This window comes from Cyanistes caeruleus, chromosome 1 (genome assembly GCF_971803275.1).
Source record: "Cyanistes caeruleus chromosome 1, bCyaCae1.hap1.1, whole genome shotgun sequence".
Classification (NCBI taxonomy): domain Eukaryota; kingdom Metazoa; phylum Chordata; class Aves; order Passeriformes; family Paridae; genus Cyanistes; species Cyanistes caeruleus.
Genome location: NC_141701.1, coordinates 149,449,401 through 149,469,384, shown reverse-complemented (window position 1 = coordinate 149,469,384; position 19,984 = coordinate 149,449,401). Strand labels below are relative to the sequence as shown.

Genomic DNA, 19,984 nt, shown 5'->3' with positions numbered 1-19,984 from the left:
TTGATAATACCAGAGCACAGCTCAAGCCAGACAGTGATGGTGTAAATGTGATTGTGTCTCTTGCTACCAAAGCTGATCTCAATTTCAGTTTCCAGAGCTCTCCCTGGCCAGCAGGGAACAGCACTCTTATAATTAAAGGCTGTTCCAGGCTTTATTTCCAAGTGCATTACAGACAGTGACATCTCCCTTTTCCTGCAGCTTCCTACATCACAGCACATCTGGGGCCTTACAGGGAAGGATTCCAGGTACAAACTGGTTCAGATAACACATGATGCCAGTAGAATTTTTATTACAATAATCAATCTAAAAACACTTTAGGCAACTTTTAATATTTTTATGTTTTCTCCTCTCTAGGGTCCTACTCTAAGGTCAGTGTCATCACTGTGGGACATCCCTTGGAAGAGGCACCAAGGGTTTACTGAACCTGAGCTTGAATCATAATTCAAATAAAACAAAGTATTGAGCAGCTGTCCTTGTTTCACTGAAAATTGAAATGATTTCATGATATAAAAACAATAATTGTGACCTCTCCTGATGTCAGATAAAGACTGAAGAACCAGGAGTGTTCTGTGATAGTTGTTATGTTGAATTTTGTTCATATAAAATATATACTGTTAGCAGAAGAGAATTTGCCATTAAACTTAACAGTTATAGTGTGTGGGGAAGGGTGTAAGGCACTGAACTAGACAGAAAAAAATCTGTGTAAAAGGGTTATTGCCTGGCTGAGGGAAGATGAGAAAATGATGACAAAACTAATGGGCAAAAGCCCAACAGAAAATACCACCGGAATGTAAATGTAGAAAAAACTACTCAAGTGGTCCCACAAAAAAATTCAATATTTCCATTAAAAAAAGTCTAATTGGAAGGTACTGCTTATTTTTAGGTATCTGGTTGGTGTTCCTGAGGATAGGAGCAGAAAAGTTAACCAATATCATGCAATGAGTTGTGGTAAGACACTAAGTTTGAGATCAAGTAATTTAATTTACACCTAAGCTGGCAGAAACTTGAAAGTTAACACCTAAAAGTTGTTATTATTATTATTATTATTATTATTACTGTTATTATTATTATTATTATTATTATTATTATTATTATTATTATTATTATTATTATTATTATCGTTATCGTTATCATTATTGTCATTATTATTTTTATTATCTTTATTTTTATTTTTTTTATTTTTTTTATTTTTATTTTTATTTTTATTCTTCAGGCTGCAGTGAGATCAGCTCCTTCCCCCAGGCCTTGAAGCACCTTTTTTATTTCTGTCTTTACTCATTGCATTATAAACCCTGTAGCATTTGCACACTCTGGGAATAATTTTCTGTCTTCAGCCCAGTTTTTCGTTGCTCTGGCTCTGCTTCAACTGAAAGTAAATCATACTTAGCCAAATTTATTCTTCAAAGGTTAAGGAGTTTCTGCTGCTTATGGTTTTCATACTTGTGTTATCAAACCTTGCATGTGACAGACAGGAACGTGTAGAAAAATAATCTTTGTGATAAAAGTGCACACGCTCCTAAACTCATATTAAGACCAGTAAAAATCACCTAAATTCAATGCAATCTCCAACCTGAAAAGCTTAATTCCTTAAGTTTTTGAATTCTGCTCAACATTTTATATTCAATATAGAATTTAGCAAAAATGCAACCTCCATGTCATGCCTTGTCATAACTGATATTGATACTATAATAATTTGAGGTATATCTTGTGATTTTAACCACTTCTGTTTCCAGTTTCAGCCATCCTTGAGGAAAATATTCCCTGGATAGTAGCTAGGGTTTATCTCAGGAAGGGACAAAATGATATCTTTAAGATTCCTGCTCTTTTTCATGCTAGAAACAGCTGAGCTGACTGGAGAAGGACAAAGAGTCAGTGTGCAACAACCCTATTTAGGTGACAGTGTATGCCACAGATACTTGAATGCAGCCAAATAATTGTGCCTATTATAGAAGATATAGAGCTAATGGAAATTATTTGGGCAGACCAACTGTTTTTGATGCAGAGGGATTTGGGGTCAATCCCTTAATCCAAATTTCTCTAAAAGCAGAGAACAAGAGCCCTGAGAAGTCCTTGTGTTCCCGTGCCCTCATATCTGTTACTAACCTGTCTTTTTAAAACCACTTCAGAATTTCAGGGCCTAATTACAGTCCAGAAAATCTATTTGATATGGTCAAGATGTACAAGAGTCTTAATATGACATTTTAAAACCCTGCTTGAGACAGGGCACAGAAAGTGCCATCACACATTCAGAAATCAGCTGAGCCTCACAGTGGTTGATCTGTTCAGCAGGAGGATTTTTATTTGGTTTTTATTGCTTTTTGTCTTATGCTTTTAGAGCATGATGGTGTTCAGAGTGAATTTGCTGATTTTCACACCAGCAGCAATGCAGCAGCTGCAAGAAATTTTCTATCTGAACTTTTATGGGGAGAGATGGATAAAATTTGTCTGTCTTTCCTGAGTTCTTACCCCAGGCTCCATTTTTGCTGGTAGAGACCATGATCTTTGGGGGGCTGAAAAACATTCCTCTCCAGGAAAGAGCTCATCTTTACTGGTTATGCCACTTTTCCACCTGAGCTGGGTGCAGCAGGACGCTGAAATCCATGTGAAGGCTTCTCTCTCTTAGTCCCTTACTCTCCACCCAGTTCACCTTGAATTCTTCTGGATAATGGAAGGAAACCGGTAAAAACAATATCTTGGGCTTCACATTGTAAAATGTGTTCCAAGGAGTCACTTCAGAAATGGAAATAAACACCCTCTCCTACCCTCAGGTCTGAATCCAGCCATTGCTGTAATTTTCACAGGTAGAAGAATAACACAGGGAAAAAACCACAATTTTTTTTATTATTATTATTTTTTAATTGGAAGGGGAAAATGCCTCCTGGGCAGTCAATTTTTATACAAAAACTAGGTGAAGCAACATTCCATTTCTTCAGGTTAGCTGTAATGACCTAGATTCATCGGCAAAGGGAAATTTCTGGTTTTTAATCAGACTTGGCAGCTCACTGAAATGTTCAGAAGAGCAGGGCGAAGTGTTTTGATGCAGTGATCCTCATTAGCTGGTACAGCTTAGCTTTCTTCACTCTCTTCCAAGCCCTGATGTTCCCATCAAAAAGTTTAATCAATCTTTTAATCTGCAGGTTACAATAACCATTGTGGAAAAAAACCTAAAACCAAAATAAAACCAAACCACTCAAGTACAAACACTGGAAATCCAGGTTTATTTTCAAGCTGCTGAAACTTTTACAACACTGCAGAGCAAAAACAGTCACACATAAGAAAATATTTAGCAGTATTCCCAGCAGTCTCCCAGTCCATCTCATTCTCTTTCTGTGCAAAAGTTGGGTTTTTCTCTTCATTTCCTTACAAGGAATTTCCTTAACAATTATCAAATGGAGTCTTGGCCTTCCCAATGCCTCCCTTCCCTGCTACTTGGCTGTCAGAAATTTTCTAACCTGTAACTCCTGAAATAACATCAGAGCCTGAGAGCATTTTATTGTGAACTTTAATAGCGAAAAGATTCAAAGAAGTAACGTGAAAAGACAACATTAAAGGACTTTTCAGTCATTGTGTTGGAGTTTAGCAAGACTTTTGGTTCCTTATTTGCATGTCTGCAGAATGAGAACATGGAGCAAAGCTTGAAGAAGCTGGATAGACTGCAGCTCCCACTGAATTAGAATTTAATTCTGTTTTCCAGAGGTGTTTTCCATCTGTGGTGTCACTGGAGGGTGCTACTGGTGTCCCTTCATAAGCACTCTGTGCTCTGTCAGTGAAAGTGTAGAAATGAACCAGGAGATTTTTATGTTTGCTGTGATGCAGAGTTATCACTGAGAGGGTTATTTTGTGTTCAGAAGGCCAGTCAGGGTTTAATCTGCACAATTTTGTCCTGCAAAAAAAAGCCCCATGGTCAGAACTGTAGAAGTGGATCCTTCTCCTCCAATTTACTCAGGATAAACTACAGTCGTTACGTTTGATAAAATTGTTTATTGTTTGGCTTTTGTTTGTTGTTCTGAGTTTGGGTTTTTTCCCCTGCAGGTCCTGAGGCCATTTTCAGCACACAGATGTGGTCATTTTCAGCCCAGAGCTGGAGGGCACAGTCCACCTGCTCCTCCTCCACACTGGCACCAGTGCGTATCTCTTCCCGTGCCACCTCCGGCCGATTTCCGTTTGCACCTCAGGGACAAAGGAAAAGGTTATTTTTTTAGTTGAATACTGCTGGGGAGCAGACAGAGGGAAAGAAGCAGGATAGAAAGAGGGGCTAGAAAAGAATAAAGTGCTTAGATATTCTGTCCAAGTTGGTTTCCTTTTTAGCTGACAGGGAGAAGCAGAATCCTGTCTCAGCCTGGCTGTCTTTCTGCACTGATGAAAACTTCTCCTGAAGTTCTATCAGTACTAAGCTTGAGGTCTCTAGCACTATAAACCATTTTCTCCATTACTAAAATGTCTTCTCAGCTTTTTTTGATATACATTCTCCTTTTTTTTCCTTTTATTTTCAAATATTCCTGTGAATATTTGTTCTGCTGTCCATCTCACTTAACCTACACAATTAAACATATTTTCTCCACATTGCCTGCTCTTCCTCACTTGCTGAGGGATGTTGTCTTGGTTCCATCTGCTTCTAGAAAAGTATAATCTTCAGCAGGTTTCTTAATCAGCATTCACCAGTTTGTGGCTGGGAAATAATGCAGTTTTTCCATTTGAGATGATGGGGAAAGGCCAGCACAGTGGAGAGACTTTTGCTGTGCGCTGTTGACAGCTGTGTCATTGTGCATCGTGTCCTGGCGTGTTCACAGGAGCACAGAGTGGCTCCAGGCCACCCACTAAAGCCTCCTGCCACATCTGATTCTGGTTAGGAATGTGCCTCCCCAGATGTTTAATAGGAGGGGAATTTCTGCATTGAAGTGCTGCGTGTCAGGGATTTGAGCTGGATGTGAGGCTGTGGTCTGTGGTTAGAAGGGATTAGGGTTGTTAATAAACTAATGAGAGGATTTTTATCTAAACAAAAGCATCATTAGAGCAGCCAGTAACTCATGGCCATAAACTCATCCAAAAGCCTGAGAATGTTAATATATTTAAAAATATTTAATTTAATATCTCAGAAATTTCTGATAGAAATCAGGAAATTTGGCCTGTGGCACCTGTGGGTGATTAAATACTGTTTGAAAGCTGAATCAGCCCTAAATTTTAAACTGGAAAATGAAGGTTTAGTCAATGCAGCCCAGGGAGTCTAGAGTGATCAGGGACAAGATTCATTTCCTAAACACCACTTTGACACTCCAGGGGATGCCCTTTCTGGAGAGAAGGGTGGGCAGATATGGAACAGGATTCTCCTTTTTAGAAGCTACAGACAGAATCCAGCAGAGAGTTAGTCTGAAACTGAATCCCAGTCTTTTTCCAAAGGAGAAATCTCAGCTACTCTGGAGTCAGAAAACGAAGGGAAATTCCAGATTTTCAACATATTCTAAAATATAGAGGGTAAGCTTTCACGTTTTCTGTATAATTCCTTTAAGATGCATTATTATCACATCTAGGCTGTGTAAATGGACCTGGACACTAAGCTAAAAGGAAAGACTTTTCTCCCATCAACAATAAAATTCTGACTTAAAAATTCTAAACAGAAAAGGAGATTTACCAACATGAAGAAATACTTCATGAGACTATCAAAAATACTGAAAAATTGCATTTCACTACTGGGCAAAGGTATGCATTTAAATTCTTTCCAATTTAAACACAGACCTTTAGCAAAGAGAGATCTTTCTGCATCACTGAAGCAAGTTGTATTTTCAGATCTGGGCTTAGCAGGGATTTTCCAAGCCCTGCTATAGGACAAAAATGTGCAAAAAGGATAAAAAACACTTGATTGAACAGCAAAGTAGAAAATGTTAACTTCTCCACTAGATGGCTTCATTCCCATGAAAATAATTGAAATTAAATTCAGTAACATTGTTACCCATGTAACAGTCATAAGAAAATGAAAGATTTGATTGTCTTTTTGTATGAAACTGATTGTTAATTGTATATCTGCCACCAAAAACAATATTGTAGAAAATATATCTGATTTAGTTTCCTTACCTCTTGGTTCAGGAAACAGTAGAGAACTGCCACAATAAACCCCTGAAAAAGAGCAGAAGAAAAAGGTTTGAGGGTTAACACAGTTTGAAGAAGCCACTTGCGTTATCTGACTTCACGGTGATGTTGTGTTATGGGAATTAGCGAGTATCACTGTAGGTGGGAGGATTGCTGGAAGCTGCAAGATAATTTAGGGATCTCCAATAAAGATGACCAGTTTTAGAGATAAACAGCTGGTTAGTGACATTTCATCAAAATCAGACACATGTTATGAATTCACAAATGCAATTGGTGATTATGAAAATGTGGTCCATTCTCCAGCCCAATGCACAGACAGCTGATTCTTTACTCACTCTAAAGAAAGTAAACCAGAGACTTCAGAAGGACATCCATGGATGGAGCTCACACAGCTTCCCAGGGAAATTCTGTGTCTCTGCAGAGCACCAGACAAATCAAATTCTGACCTACTGAATATATTTGTTAAGATTCTAAACTGAGATAAACCCAGGACAATCCTAGGATGTCAAAGAGCCTACATGACCAGATCCTGGCTCAACACCTCAACTCTTATTCTATTAAATTATTCATTAACTATTTTAATATTAATAATAACTCATTTATTATTACAATAATATTATTATAGTATTAATAATAACTCAGTTAATAATAATATTAATAACTAATTCAGTGAAGGTCCCCTCCCTGTACAGAGGGCCAGGATTAAGGGACAGGGTTTATTGGGCAGGACTGGCACAATGGATTCAATCCTCAAGAAGAACAAACCATCACAAAACTCATGGATTGTTGGTGATGCTCACTGGCCAGTGACCCCATGGAACCACCCAGGGGGAGATCTGTTCCCTGGGGAGGTTTGGTGCCATTCCCACAGCTGGTGCTTGTGGGGTGCAGCACAGGGAACGGGAGGGAAGAAAAGGGAAATTGGGTCCTGCAAAACCACCTGGAGGGGACATCAGAGCAGGAGCTTTTCTTGTTGGCATCAAGCTCCTCATGGCTCTGTGTGCCAATCCAGAGCACTGGATCAACCCAATCATCAACCCAAACATTGCAGGAGGGGAAGGGATGTGGCATTCCTTAGGACAGCAGCCTGCGTGGGGATGATACACACACCAAGCACTGCTTGATGTTTAATTATCAATTTATTGTTCAATAAAAAAATATCAAGGGGGCTAGACCTACAAGTCTGATTGCCTCTGGATGATTAAAATCAGCCCAAATCAGCTTGAATTTGTTAGTGAAGTCAGGGAAGGCAGGTGGACAAGTACTGGTAGCAAAGAAGATTTCCCACGCTTGACTTTGGCCCCACATCCAATTTGCACACTTATCTGAAATTTTGGTCTTGTATTTTCAAAATCTGGAAGTCAGCCTAGAGCCAAGTAGGATTTGTCAGCTCTTCAGACATTTTAACTCACCAAAGAACCAGGAACTTTGTGAGCAGACAATGGTTTCAGGCTCCAAGGATTTTTTTTGTGCAATACTTGTTGTGAGGACACAAGGCTAAAATAGAAAAACGAGTAAAAAGGAACAGAAGGATCTGTGTTAATTTTACCTGGAAAGATCCAATGCAGAGCTCCAAGTAAAGACGAACCCCCAGGCTGGAATATTCTGGGAGGAAGTTGAAGACAATATAATGGGTTCCAAATAATGGAATTAGAAGCAGGGTTGACCTTGAGAGACGTCTGGCACAGGGCATGAGAAGAAATAAGGTAATGTTATTTTTCTGATTAAAAACTAATGCACTCAGTGTGCCACAGTAGTGAAAAGAAGTGAAAAAGAAACTAGTATATGTATATAAAATAGAAATAAATGCACTGGCTTCCTTTACAGTTCTCATACAGAGGAAGACAGCTAGAGAGGTAATTCTTCCTTTCCTAAAGAAGAGATTTAATGTGGATTCAATTAATTTCATTGTCTCCCCATTGATTTTAATTGGAAGGAAGATATCTGAGCTGGTCTGAATACATCCCATTGGCCAATATTAAGTGACTTCTCACACTTTGATTAATTTCCTTTGGAATGGGATAAGGTTGGGAATTCTAAAATTTAATGCCAGTTAAACTGAGCCTGTCTGTGACACTGAGCAAGTACTTGTCTGTTTAGAAAAGACAGTGTAATTTTTTATTATTATTATTAAAATAATTGACTTCTTAAAAATATTCCATACATTACCTGTACTGAGAAGAATTATTGAAGTTGATTTGTCTAGGGTCTAGTTTTTTCAGCAAAATTCTGATGATGTTGATAAATAGGACAAAATTGACCTGTTTGCAACATTTGAGGGGTGGGAGGGAAGAAAAAGAAAAGGTTAGTTTCTGATGTAAAACTTTGCTGTGAAAATCTGGTGGGGTTTTTATTAAATCTTAGTTACATTTAATTTGTGCAGTTTCAATGTAAGGTCATTAATGTTATTCCTGCAGGCAGCATTCGAGTATTTAAATAAGTTCCATTCCTGCTTGAAGAAATGGCTGAGGATGAAAACTTGAGAATTTTACTTTATTCAGCAAAATATTTTCATTAACAGCTTGTGTGACTCTCTTTTACTTTTTGTAGCTCAAATCAGCTGGATCCTCCTTAGAGATGAGTATTGCATTAAATTCTGGCTGAGCTCTCTGGGCATTATTAGTGGAATTTTTCTGCGTAAATGTCTCTACAGTGAGATATTTCCATCAGCTGATCACCCTGTCCTGCCTTTGCAGTCAGAGGAGAACCAGCCAGGAGAGCTAATAGAGCTTCAGGTGGGGTTGGGGGCAGGTCACCTCCTCCCAAGGTAGATATTTGTTTTAAATCAGGTGAATCACTTGCCAACAGTGCATATTTCCCTTTGTTGGCTCTGAAGGAGCCTCTGAGGAGCAATAGCTCAGCTCCAAAGCAGTTAGGGTCAATCCTAATTTGCAAATCAAATCTACAATTGCAGTTTGGCACAGCTTTATCCAAAGTCTGCGAGGCTGCTCAGTTTTCCACAATCAGAGGGATTGTTCCTGTGCATTTTTTGAGTGTCCGTACACACCAAGTCTTCCTTAGGTGAGGCTGAATGCTTAATTTTACCTAAGAATGTTCTCTTTAACCAGAGTCCAACCTCATTCTATCCACTAGTAATGTTCTATGTTCATTCCAGCAGAAGACATGAAATATTTTATTGAAACACAGCAAGCTCCAACCAGAATTTAACTTGACTTCTCCACTCACATTTTTGGTGTGCATCTTTCAGGTCCCTTCCAACACAAAGCATTCTGTGATTCCATTCCCCTCATTTGCAGGCATCTGTCTTCCAGTTAAATTATGGTTTTCATAACTGGCCTTAAATTTATGCATTAACTGCTTTCTCAAACATTGTTTGAGTTTCATGACTTGTGGGAGTAATCATCCATGATAATCATTTGAAGCCCATCAGTTTATTCAATAAATTCCAGCCACAGAACAGAAACCTATTGCTCTTGAAAGTTTTGTATTAAAAATTTATGGCTGAGTCTGAGGTCTTTTGCTATTTTTAATTTTTTTTTTCAAATATTATAAGGAGGGTTTAGTCCACTCACCTGCTAGTAATTTCAACTAAATGACAATTCTGGGAAAGTTTTAATTTCTTAGAAAATAAAACATTTTATTTTGCATTGGACACAGGCAGTGAGCAGTTGAAATTTCCCATTCCTCTTCCTACAACTCAGCAAACAGCAACCCAGTTTTAATACAAAAGCCTTTTTTTCCTTCTTAGTAATATCAGCAAACTCAGAAGTACTTACCCCCACAGAAATTATAATTGGTCCTTTGATTAACCACCAGTAAGGAGAGCCTTGATTAATATCCCAGCATCTGTGAACATGTTAGCAAGTTTAGAAAAAGACATGTATGTAATCACTGCAGACAATTAAAAATATAACCCAAGAATATAGAATAATGTGGGAAACAATGACTTACGCTGTATCTTCAAAGTAGAATTTTGTCAATATCCATATAAGGGTGAAAAGTGTTGGAAAACCTGTCAGACATTTTAAAATAAGGTATAATTAATCCAAGCCTTGTCCACTGAGACTCTGCTGCAATGATACAGATTACTTATTTTTGAGAGCTGAAATTATCTTTTGGAATTGTTTTAAACACAGTCTCTAAAACACAAAAAGTGATTTTGTTTGCTGAGCTGTCAGGCCTGCCTTAACCTTTGGTGGCAACAGGCATGGATTTCTCTCCATGAACCAACCAAAAAATTCCTCTGGCCAAGTGCATTCAGCTGTTATAGAGGAGTTCTCTGCTTTTTCCCTCCCACAGCAACTCTCTGTGGACACCCACTTGATTTCAGATTTCTAAGCCTGAACAATCCCATTTATTGCAGACAACAACAAAATCAGAGGGAAGAAGTTGCTGTTTCACTGCCTGCCCTGTTATTTAGTCAGCAGAGCTGCTTCATTCATATGAGATCTCAGAGCAAAAGATGGGCTGCAGAAATATCAGGAAGAAAAAAGTTCCTGTTTAGGAAAAAACAATTCCCTTTCCCAACCTGTGTAACTACTTAGCACAAACAGGAGCAAGGCACATTGAACTCTGGTGTTTGTGATAATTCCTTAGAGGCAGCCGTGCTTTCAGTGGGGTGAAGAAGGTTGGATGTCTCCTTCTGCACTCTCAAATATACTCGATTTTCCACCCTTTAAAAGACCTTTATTGCCATAAAAAAATTGATTGCTTCTCACTTGTATTCACACAAAATTAAAATGGGAGCAAAGCCCAGGTTAGGTACTTTAGTTAGATCAATTGGGTTCCACATCGAGTATTTTTAATGGGAATGGACCATAGAACCAGAGAATCATAGAATTGTAGAATCATAGAATTATAGAGTCATAGAATCATGGAATCATAGATTCATAGAATTGTAGAGTCATAGAATCATAGAATCATAGAGTCATAGAATTGCAGAATCATAGAATTGCAGAATCATAGAATTATGGAGTCATAGAGTCATAGAATTGCAGAATCATAGAATTGCAGAATCATAGAATTATGGAGTCATAGAATCATAGAATTGTAGAATCATAGAATTGTAGAATCATAGAGTTATAGAATCATAGAACCACAGAGTCATAGAACTGCAGAATCATAGAATCATGGAGTCATAGACTCATGGAGTCATAGAATCATGGAATTATAGAATCATAGAATTATAGAGTCATAAAATCATGGAGTCACAGAACCACAGAACAATGGAATCATGGAATAGATTCATAGAGTCATAGAATCATAGAATGGCCTGGGGGAGAAGGCACCTCAAAAATCACCTGGTTCCAACCCACAGGGACATCTTCCACTGTCCCAGGTTGCTCAGACCCCCATCCAACCTGGCCTTGAACACTTCCAGGCATGAGGAGCCCATAGCCTTCCTGGACAACCTGTGTCAGGGTCTCACCACCCTCACAGTACAGGATTTCCATGTCCCATCACCCCATTCCTTGGGAAAAGTCCCTCCCCAGCTTTTTTGTACCCCCTGGAAGTTGCTCTGTGGTCTCTTATCACCTCCAGGCCACACAGCCTCATTTAACACCTTGCCTTCTACTAATTTCCAGTTAAATCCATACCTACCCCAGCCAAAGAGAACCAGCCACCAGAAATATCTTCTTCCATGAGAAAGGGATGAAAGCAGCAGGCAGTTTAGGTAGAGAGCTTCTACCAGCAGCCACATGAAGTTGGTCATCATAAAGTAGTGACAGAAAACCACGGAGATCTTGCATTCGGTCTGGGGAGCAGGAAAGTCATGGTGTGAGCATTGCTTGGAGAGACATCTCTTTGATTTGGCCATGGAGTAGACATCTGTAGTACTGGCTGGGTTCTACCAAAAACAAGATCTGACTATGTTTAAATTCTGTTTGAACTGAGAGCTTCCAATGTGAAATGGATTTCTGGGTAGTAAGGCTTTAGCCAGTATTAACACCTTGGAATCTCCACTGTGTTTTGCTTTATATCTGTGTTAGAAATACAGCTTGGGCTCCCAAGCATGAGTTCTCTCGTAAATGCATTGCCTTGAGTGTGCCTTCAGTGTCAAATGCTCCCTGAATAAAGGCTCAAGGACCCATTTTTCTCCTTGTGCTGAGCACTAAAATTCTGTGAGCAATCCAGAACCATCCCATAAACCATTGTCACATTGCCAAGACCTGGGGCTGGATGAACGCGAAGTTCATTGCCTGGTACCTTGAGTGCTTTGTGGGTTACACATTAGAGCTCCCAACCAGAACAGGAAATCCAACATTTCCAGAAGAATAAGCTTTAAAAATTGTTCTTTGATGTACTCAGAGATCTTCTATTTTAAGCTTCAGATTATTGAAACATAATAGTGTAATGCTTCAATTTATATTTCAAATACTACTTTGTTGCTTATGTGAGAGTCCAAATTTCATTTCAAGTACTGCAACATCACAAATTGATGGTTTAAGAAGATAGGAGGGCATAATATACATATTTATGGAAGTAAAATATACTGAATAAAAGAACTAACTAATTTAGGTAAGAAGGGAAAAATAAAGCAAATAAGTAGTAAAAAAGAGGCATGAAAAGTGAAACCATAAATAAATGGTATGTAAAAACATCAAATACCACAATATCCTGCTTTTCATGTGCTTACTGTAGAGAAGCTGCAGTGATCAATGCCTTCCTCCTGGAAAAGGACAGCATCCTTAATGAAAATGGCAATAGCCTTTAAGATGAATGTACAAAAGAGCTGTACATGGATATAATTCCTGGGGCAGCGAAGCCTCCTGGAAGAAAAGAGGGGTCCCTCTGAGGTAATTAACTTACTTGTGCTGGCAGTAATTAAAATCAACAATAAACCCTGGTTTTGTCTCAGGTCCTTCCAGACACTTTTAGGAAGAGCCTTTTGATCCACTGAGCTCTTTCAGAGAGAGGCAGAAACCTTCCTCATGTGAAGCAAATCAGCCACAGTTACATCTCAATCTCTTTCCTTGTTAACCAGAATTATAGTTTTTTTTTCTTATTTTGCCAGAGTTATTTTGATGAATTAAATAAAAGCACAGAAGACCTTTAAAACAATTTGGCACATCTACATTAATATAAATTTGCACATCTACCTTAGATTCCCAGTAAATTAAGATTAAAATTTTACTGCTATTAAATATAGACTTTTGAGGGCATTACGCAGCTTCAACTTCATGTTTTCATTTGGAGATGAGGACTTCAGCTAATAATCAAAAAGTTCCACTAAAAACTGAATTCCATCCAGACCCAGTAATCAGAGGGTCACCTAATCTTAAAGTTCACCTAGAGTGTGCAGAATTTTATTGCTGACCTCAAATGTCAACCCCATTGTTAATTATGACTTTTTCCTCCCTATTACTACACCTCCTTATGTCCATTGTTTCTTTCTTTCCCCTCATTTGGGCTGGCTTGTTTTCCTGAGGTCAGAGTGGATGTCAATAAACATATCTGGTGGCTTCCAGACATGAACTAGGAACTAGCAGAGGTCAAGAAACTTTCCCTAGAGAACCCTGATTCTCACAGCATCATAATAAAACTCCTGACATTTTCTTTCTTTTTCTTTTTTTTTTTTTTCTCACAGAAATACAAGAAATAAACAAAGATTAGTAAAATAAATCCCACGTGGGGGAAAACATTAGTTCCACATTAAAATAATTTAAATACTCTAAATTAGATCTGGAAATATCTAATTGCTAGATAACTCAGTAAGAAAGGATTCTCACCAAATGTGACCAAATTCTGAGACTGACTTTAAAATGTGTCTTTAGTGGTAAATATTTCAATAGTAATCTATACAATGCCATAGGAACATTCACTCAGAATCAAATCATTTGTGCATATTCCTATTAAAAATTCCCTGGAGCCATAACAGGCAGACACATGTAGTTTATGAAACCAATCTTCATCCCAGCCTAAAGCAAGTAAATTTTTCTGTTGGCTCTTCAGGATCAAAATGACTTGCTCAGTTTTGCCAAGAGACAGCCAGGGTTTATTTCCCAGATCTGAATCCTCTTATTCCTGGCTCTCTCTGATGCCTTTTAATTTCCAGCTGCAGTCTCATATTATTTAACCAACATGGCTGGAATTCTTTATTTTTATTCACCTGAATTTCGATTTATATTATTTTGTTATGCCTAATGTTGTCTTCTACAGTCTAAGAAATTAAGACCTGTGAAAAGAAACAAGATTAGAGGACACCTTTACCTGAATGAAATAAGAACTGTCACAGCAATGATGAGGGAGGTGATGGACACGCTGTATCCCACAGTGTAGATGATCTTTATAGTAGAAAAGTAGGATTGCTATAAAAGAAGAGAATGATTTGTTACATAAGTTGATGTTAAATAACAGCTTTTTTACAAGTTCTGTCAGTTTTGCTTTGTTTGGTCTTCCATTCCATTGACATCCCTGAATGCCTTTATTCCTGCTCTTCAAATCCAAAAAGATTTGAAGTAAAATTCAACTTAAATCACTCATTATTTTTCTTTTGTGTAGTCCCATTCCACAGTTGTGTGGATACAGCCCAACCTGATGCTGAAACATGTATTTATCAGGGTAGTTTGAAGCTCATTCATAAAAATATAGAAACCAGCATCAGTCTTTCAAAAAGTCATTGTTAAAAGTCTTATGTAATTTTTATAAATGCTGTATTTTATACCATTTTCTCCCCAGTAGCAGGACAACACTGCTGGCAGCATGATAAATACAGAATTCCATCAGCCTTTCTCTGTGTTTCTCCACTTCCCTACTCTCTGCTTCCTTACTTCCATTTTTGCCATTTTTTATTCCCTCTTTCAATTTTTATTGTGTTGTGGTGAGTTGTTGTTCTGTTGGGTTTTTTTTCTGGGGTTGTTTCCTTCCTCTGTTTTTCTTGCTGCCAAACTCAACTGCTGCTCAGTTGGAATGCCAGTCAAAATCCATTTCAATTTAAGTGGCTCCTCTATCAGACACGATCCTTGAGTGAGGATAAGTTGACTTCAACTATCCCAGATGAAAATGAAAAACAGAATTAATAAGCTCTAGGCTGCAAATCTAACTCCAGACTAACATAGTTTGTCTCTTGGGTCCCATTTCAATGCTTTTATAAACTAAAATCTGCACAGCTGTGCAATGCATTCCTACAGGTCACTTGGGGAAGGGGAGATACTCGTTTTGAGCCTTAACTGGAACTCTAGGCATTAGACATTGAGAAGAGTTTATTTAATTTATTTAGGTGATTAACAATTAGCTGCCTAAAAGGAGTCTGTAGTAGAATGAGAAGAACCTGGGCTGATCTGTTTAATTATTAACACAACCCTCTTTTTTCTCATTCTTTTTCTTTTATAGATAATGAAGAAAACATTCTCAGAACACAAGTCTTTGGAAAATGAGACTTTATTGGTTTCTGTGACCAGCAAAAAGGATCTATCACTACACCTGCCTTAGAAAGAGTGGGACATAGAATCACAAATCCTTAACTGGTTTGGGTTGGAAGGGACCTTAAAAATCATCTAATTCCAGCTGCTGGATTAGTTCAGTGAACCTTCTGTGCCAAGGACTTTGTGTCCATGTGTGCAGATTTATGATTATCCACAGTCTAACCCAATGGGCTGAACTGTTTTTACTGGTCAGAGCACAGCAGGTGCACCCTGAATTTGCCTTCCAGCTCACTTTTATCCATAAGAAGCCAGATTAACCTTTCTTAAAGTATCCCTCAGTGTGAATGCAGTAAGGGGGGGCAGCCAAGAAATATCCCTGAAAAATTCTCACTTCATCCTGACCAAAGCACTGATACAGATCCATGGTGCAGAGATCAGCTCTGACTTTCACATTATATTTTTGAGGTTTATGAAGTTAAATGGGATGGAAACCAAGCATAATGGTTTTGGGGGGTTTTTTTGGCTAGTGGATGACCTTTGAGTTGTATATGATTACCCAAATCCCTGGATATTCACAATTCCAGCCAGAGCTCACAGAAGTACCTCGGAGCTCCAAAGCTTGCCAGGAAATCTGGGTGCACCACCCCATGAGAAACATCAAAACTGTGCTGGGGTGATCATAGCTGGTAACAAATCAGATGTGTAAAACAGAAAATAATCAAATCCTTAAGTGGATAAACCTACAACTGAGGGGTTTCCTCTAGATAAAATAATAGAATCATCACAGAATGAGTTGGAAGGGATCCTAAAGCTCATCCAGTCCCACCCCTTGTCATGGCAGGGACACCTCCCACTATTCCAGGCTGCTCCAAGTCCTGTCCAAGCTGACCTTGGACACTTCCAGGGATCCAGGGGCAGCCACAGCTTCTCTGGGAACCCTGTGCAAAATCTCCCCATGGTGATATGAGCCATGTTTTTATCCTTATTAATTTGGGGTCAAGCACTATGTTGTCCCAGCGCATGTAACCTCATGATGTCACCAACAGTGAAAATCTGGCTGAAGAAATATGTAAAATTCTGATCTGCATTATGGAGATTACAGAGATTTGGGGACTTTTTTTTCCATTGTTGAATTAGATATTTCATGCAGGATGAGACACCCCAAACCCCTCTTGTCCTTAGATATTGCTAAATTTGGAACAGTGGTCTTTAAACAGCACATTTTCTGTGCAGATGCTGTGGTACTACAAATTCATCTTGCTGACTGGTATTACTGGAATGTCTTAATACACATTTTATGAACATTTTGTGATACATCTTTGTCTGTTATACTTGTGAATTTGCAGCTGGCTTTATTATTGTTACACCTGAATAATAAAACATTCTTAGTTATCTTATAAAATAGGTGGCCAGAGTAAAAATTGGAATTATATCCCACACTTAGAAAGAAATTTCAGCTTCTTCTGAGTTTCCCTCTGCAGTGACCTGCAGGAATAGAAAGGAATACTATAACATCAGCACACTGCTCACATATATTTATGTAATTAAACTTACTTCTTCAAGAGGAATCTCATCTTCTACTGGACAGGCCACATGGTAGGGAGGGAATGGGTCAGACCAGCCCTTTTTTGTGCAGTTTCTTTTTATCATCCCAGCTGAAAAAGAAGTATTTAATTTTCTCAGTGAAGGGGCAGATAATATGGAAAATGAAAACGAGGAGAAGACCTCTGGCTGGTACAAAGTTGTACCAGGACAAGAGGATCATTAGCAAATCACAGAGTTGGTAGGACAATTTTCCTGTGCACATTCAGGTCATCAGACACAAAACTTTGTATTTTATTTATAGACAAACAATAGGAAGAAGGGAGAGAACAAAAGTGCCAAGGATAGAGGTGGGAAGGACTAAGGAAGGAATTATATCAGGCATGTTGGAGAAGACCGGGAAGCACTGCTCCATAAATTTCTGCTCTGCACAGCACTCATCCTTCTACCATTTCATTTCTCATTCCCACCACCCCTGGGGCTTACTCTTCCCTAACAAATCAGAAGCTGGGCTAAGCAGCCCCATCCACGAGGACAGCACGCTTCCATAAAAAAAGATTTATGAGTGAGATGAAGGAGAAGTCGAGAATGCCAGGGCAGGAAATGAATCTGCACAGATGAAAGGGATTTTCCTCATCCCTCGTTTATAGCTAGCATGTGTTGGATGTGGCAGAGGTTGGGCTTTGCAATTTCTTTTTCTTGTGGAACTGCCAAATCCAGGTCTTTCCTGGAAGGTGGTTTGCTCCTGCGGGCTCACAGTTTGGCCATGCTCACCCAGGGAGCAAGCAGGCACAAAGGCATTTGTTTGCAGTTTTGTAACACATGTGCTTCTCCAAGGCCGAAATTCTGCTTTGTATCTCCAGCCTTGGTCTCAAAGATCAATCACGTTGTTCATTCCTCTGCCTTTCATTTCATCCCACACGAATCACAGAATAAAAATAAATCTCAAGAAACCCCAAGCTTAAGGTCTGACCTAGACAGCCTTCAGATGAGCTTTGTAAGGAACTCATGCAACAAACTGATCCCAAAGCAATGGAAACCAGTGGAATCACTCCTTTATTTCAGAATATTTTTGATCCAGGGCCTCATCAGAGATTGTGGAAATCAAATCCAGTTATGGATAATCCTTAAAATATGATAAGAACTGCCAAGGTTGCTCAGATCCTCCTAAAATCTTTGCAGTACTTCTCTGATCCAAGTAATGGGAACATGAAATGCTCTGTCTTCACCCTCCCTCTTTAGAAATGCTCTTGCCAGACACACAAGAGTAACTAAGGTAGGACATCACCTGGCTCTTTCATGAAGTGAAAGAGGATGTTTGGACATGGTAAGGCAAGAATCTCTCCAGCATCAGCCTCTGGCCAGCACAGCAATTTGTCCCAAGTTCTCTTGCAACCTCAGACAGAAAGAGAAATATATATTTTAAGCATGGTTAAATTTGAACAAAATAAAACCCCAAACCTTTTTAAACTTTGCCACTCCACCTCTTCCATATCTTATAAAAATAGTTTAGCCACAGTTTTTATTATGAGAAATAAACACCCCCAGAGTGCTATTTAATCTGCTTTAGTTAGACCCCTGTGTTAGACTGAGGTGAGTTTTCAGAAAGAATGCAATAAATGAAGAGTGATGCTGGAAGATCAGATCACTGTAATAGTTCAGGGGTTGCCCTATTTTTAAAGATCAACACGCAAACAGCTTCACAAACAAGCAGGCATGACGCCAAGGAATTGGACAAGGGCACAGGGATTCACTCTGATAAACTGACTGTCCATATTTGAGTGTGAAGGACTGTGGGGAAAATAAAAGAGTGGGAAGGAATGGTAGTAGATGGAAGAAAAACTAGACAATGGCATGTGGGACCATAAATAAAACCCTCATATGCTTTGGCAGCCTGGCCATGTCCTGGCTCTGGTCCCTTCCCTCTCCTTCCCTTCATCCCTCACACATGGATGGACACCTGGTGATGTTGCATTTCCATGCTCTTGTGGGGCCTCCAGACATTCAGCCTCCTTTTTCTTCAGCTCTACCATTAAATCACATTCTGGGTGGACATTTCCAGCAACCTACAGGGAGAAGAGTTTTGGGGGATTAGTTAGAAGGGGCTGGATGAGATGTCATCAGGCATTAAATCCAGACCTACTTTTGCATCTAACAGGGCTGGTTTAAGGACATAGAATAATGTTTAGGGTTTCCATCCAAAGGCTGCCACTGTCTGCACAAGCTGGTAGTTACAGCTCTGTACTGGGAAGTTTATAAATTCCTCTGGCTACATTCATAATAAAAGATTTCTTTGCTAGGGCCTGAGTTTGAGTGCAGGATTCATTAACACCTTAACTTTAGCTAGATCTGTTAAATCTGGCCCCAGAAAGACACAATGCACCTGGTCAGGCTCTCTTTCTTATCAGTGAAGGGCTCAGTGCTGCAGGAAATGCTGCAGAGCCTGGGCACAGACAAACCCCTGCCAACCTCCCAAGAAGCATCATCATGAAATCACAATTACTGCAAAACTGTCCTCTGAAAGAGCTCTTTACTCCAAAAGGAGTGAATCTGTTCTCCCCCTTCTGCCATCTGCCTTTCTAAACACAGGGTGGGAGGCAAAACTCCTTTATTGGGGAAAAGAAGCACTCTGCACCAAAGCATTTGTTGGTTTGGTATGATGGTGTAAAGGGAAAAAGTGACACCCAGGGTTTTAATAGCAGGAAACATTCAGTTGTTTAGTCCTTATTTAGGGAACCACAGAAGGATCTGAAGCCATCCTGAGAACTCTGAGCAGTAAAGTCTGCCCAGGCTGTTACACCCAGACTGCTGAGGATGCACCCAATGGGCAGAACTGCACATTTTACACAAATTAAAAAATATGTACTTTGTCCAGCCTTGACCACTGTCCCCAGCCCCAAAAGATCAGCTGTGATCAGAGAAACTCTGACTTTTAGCTCTACACCTTGGCCACTGGTGCTGGTGTGCTCTGCATGTGTGACTACAGACATAGAAACACAGAGACAAAACGGAAAATAAACCCAAGATGAGAC

The 19,984-nt window shown here is 39.2% G+C and overlaps 1 protein-coding gene across 1 annotated transcript; it reads right to left on the bottom strand.

Moving 5' to 3' along the window:
- Window positions 1-3,961: 3,961 nt before the first annotated feature.
- Window positions 3,962-19,018, bottom strand: GHRHR (growth hormone releasing hormone receptor). The gene is made up of 12 exons (XM_023921911.2): window positions 18,913-19,018; window positions 18,241-18,348; window positions 16,965-17,065; window positions 14,257-14,354; window positions 12,683-12,815; window positions 11,647-11,800; window positions 9,997-10,057; window positions 9,822-9,891; window positions 8,254-8,345; window positions 7,634-7,763; window positions 6,070-6,111; window positions 3,962-4,170 (listed from the first exon to the last, which is right to left on the bottom strand). Exons 1-12 carry the CDS (start codon window positions 18,983-18,985, stop codon window positions 4,048-4,050), a joined length of 1,185 nt encoding a protein of 394 aa, XP_023777679.2. The 5' UTR covers window positions 18,986-19,018; the 3' UTR covers window positions 3,962-4,047.
- Window positions 19,019-19,984: the final 966 nt, after the last annotated feature.

Coding starts and splice junctions, on each gene's coding strand:
- GHRHR (XM_023921911.2), bottom strand. CDS start 18,985: ATGGTAGAGCTGAAGAAAAAGGAGGCTGAATGTCTGGAGGCCCCACAA. Junction 6,112..7,633: donor TCTGCATTGGATCTTTCCAG/GTAAAATTAACA, acceptor GCTCTTTTTCAG/GGGTTTATTGTGGCAGTTCT. Junction 4,171..6,069: donor ACTGTTTCCTGAACCAAGAG/GTAAGGAAACTA, acceptor TTTGTCCCTGAG/GTGCAAACGGAAATCGGCCG.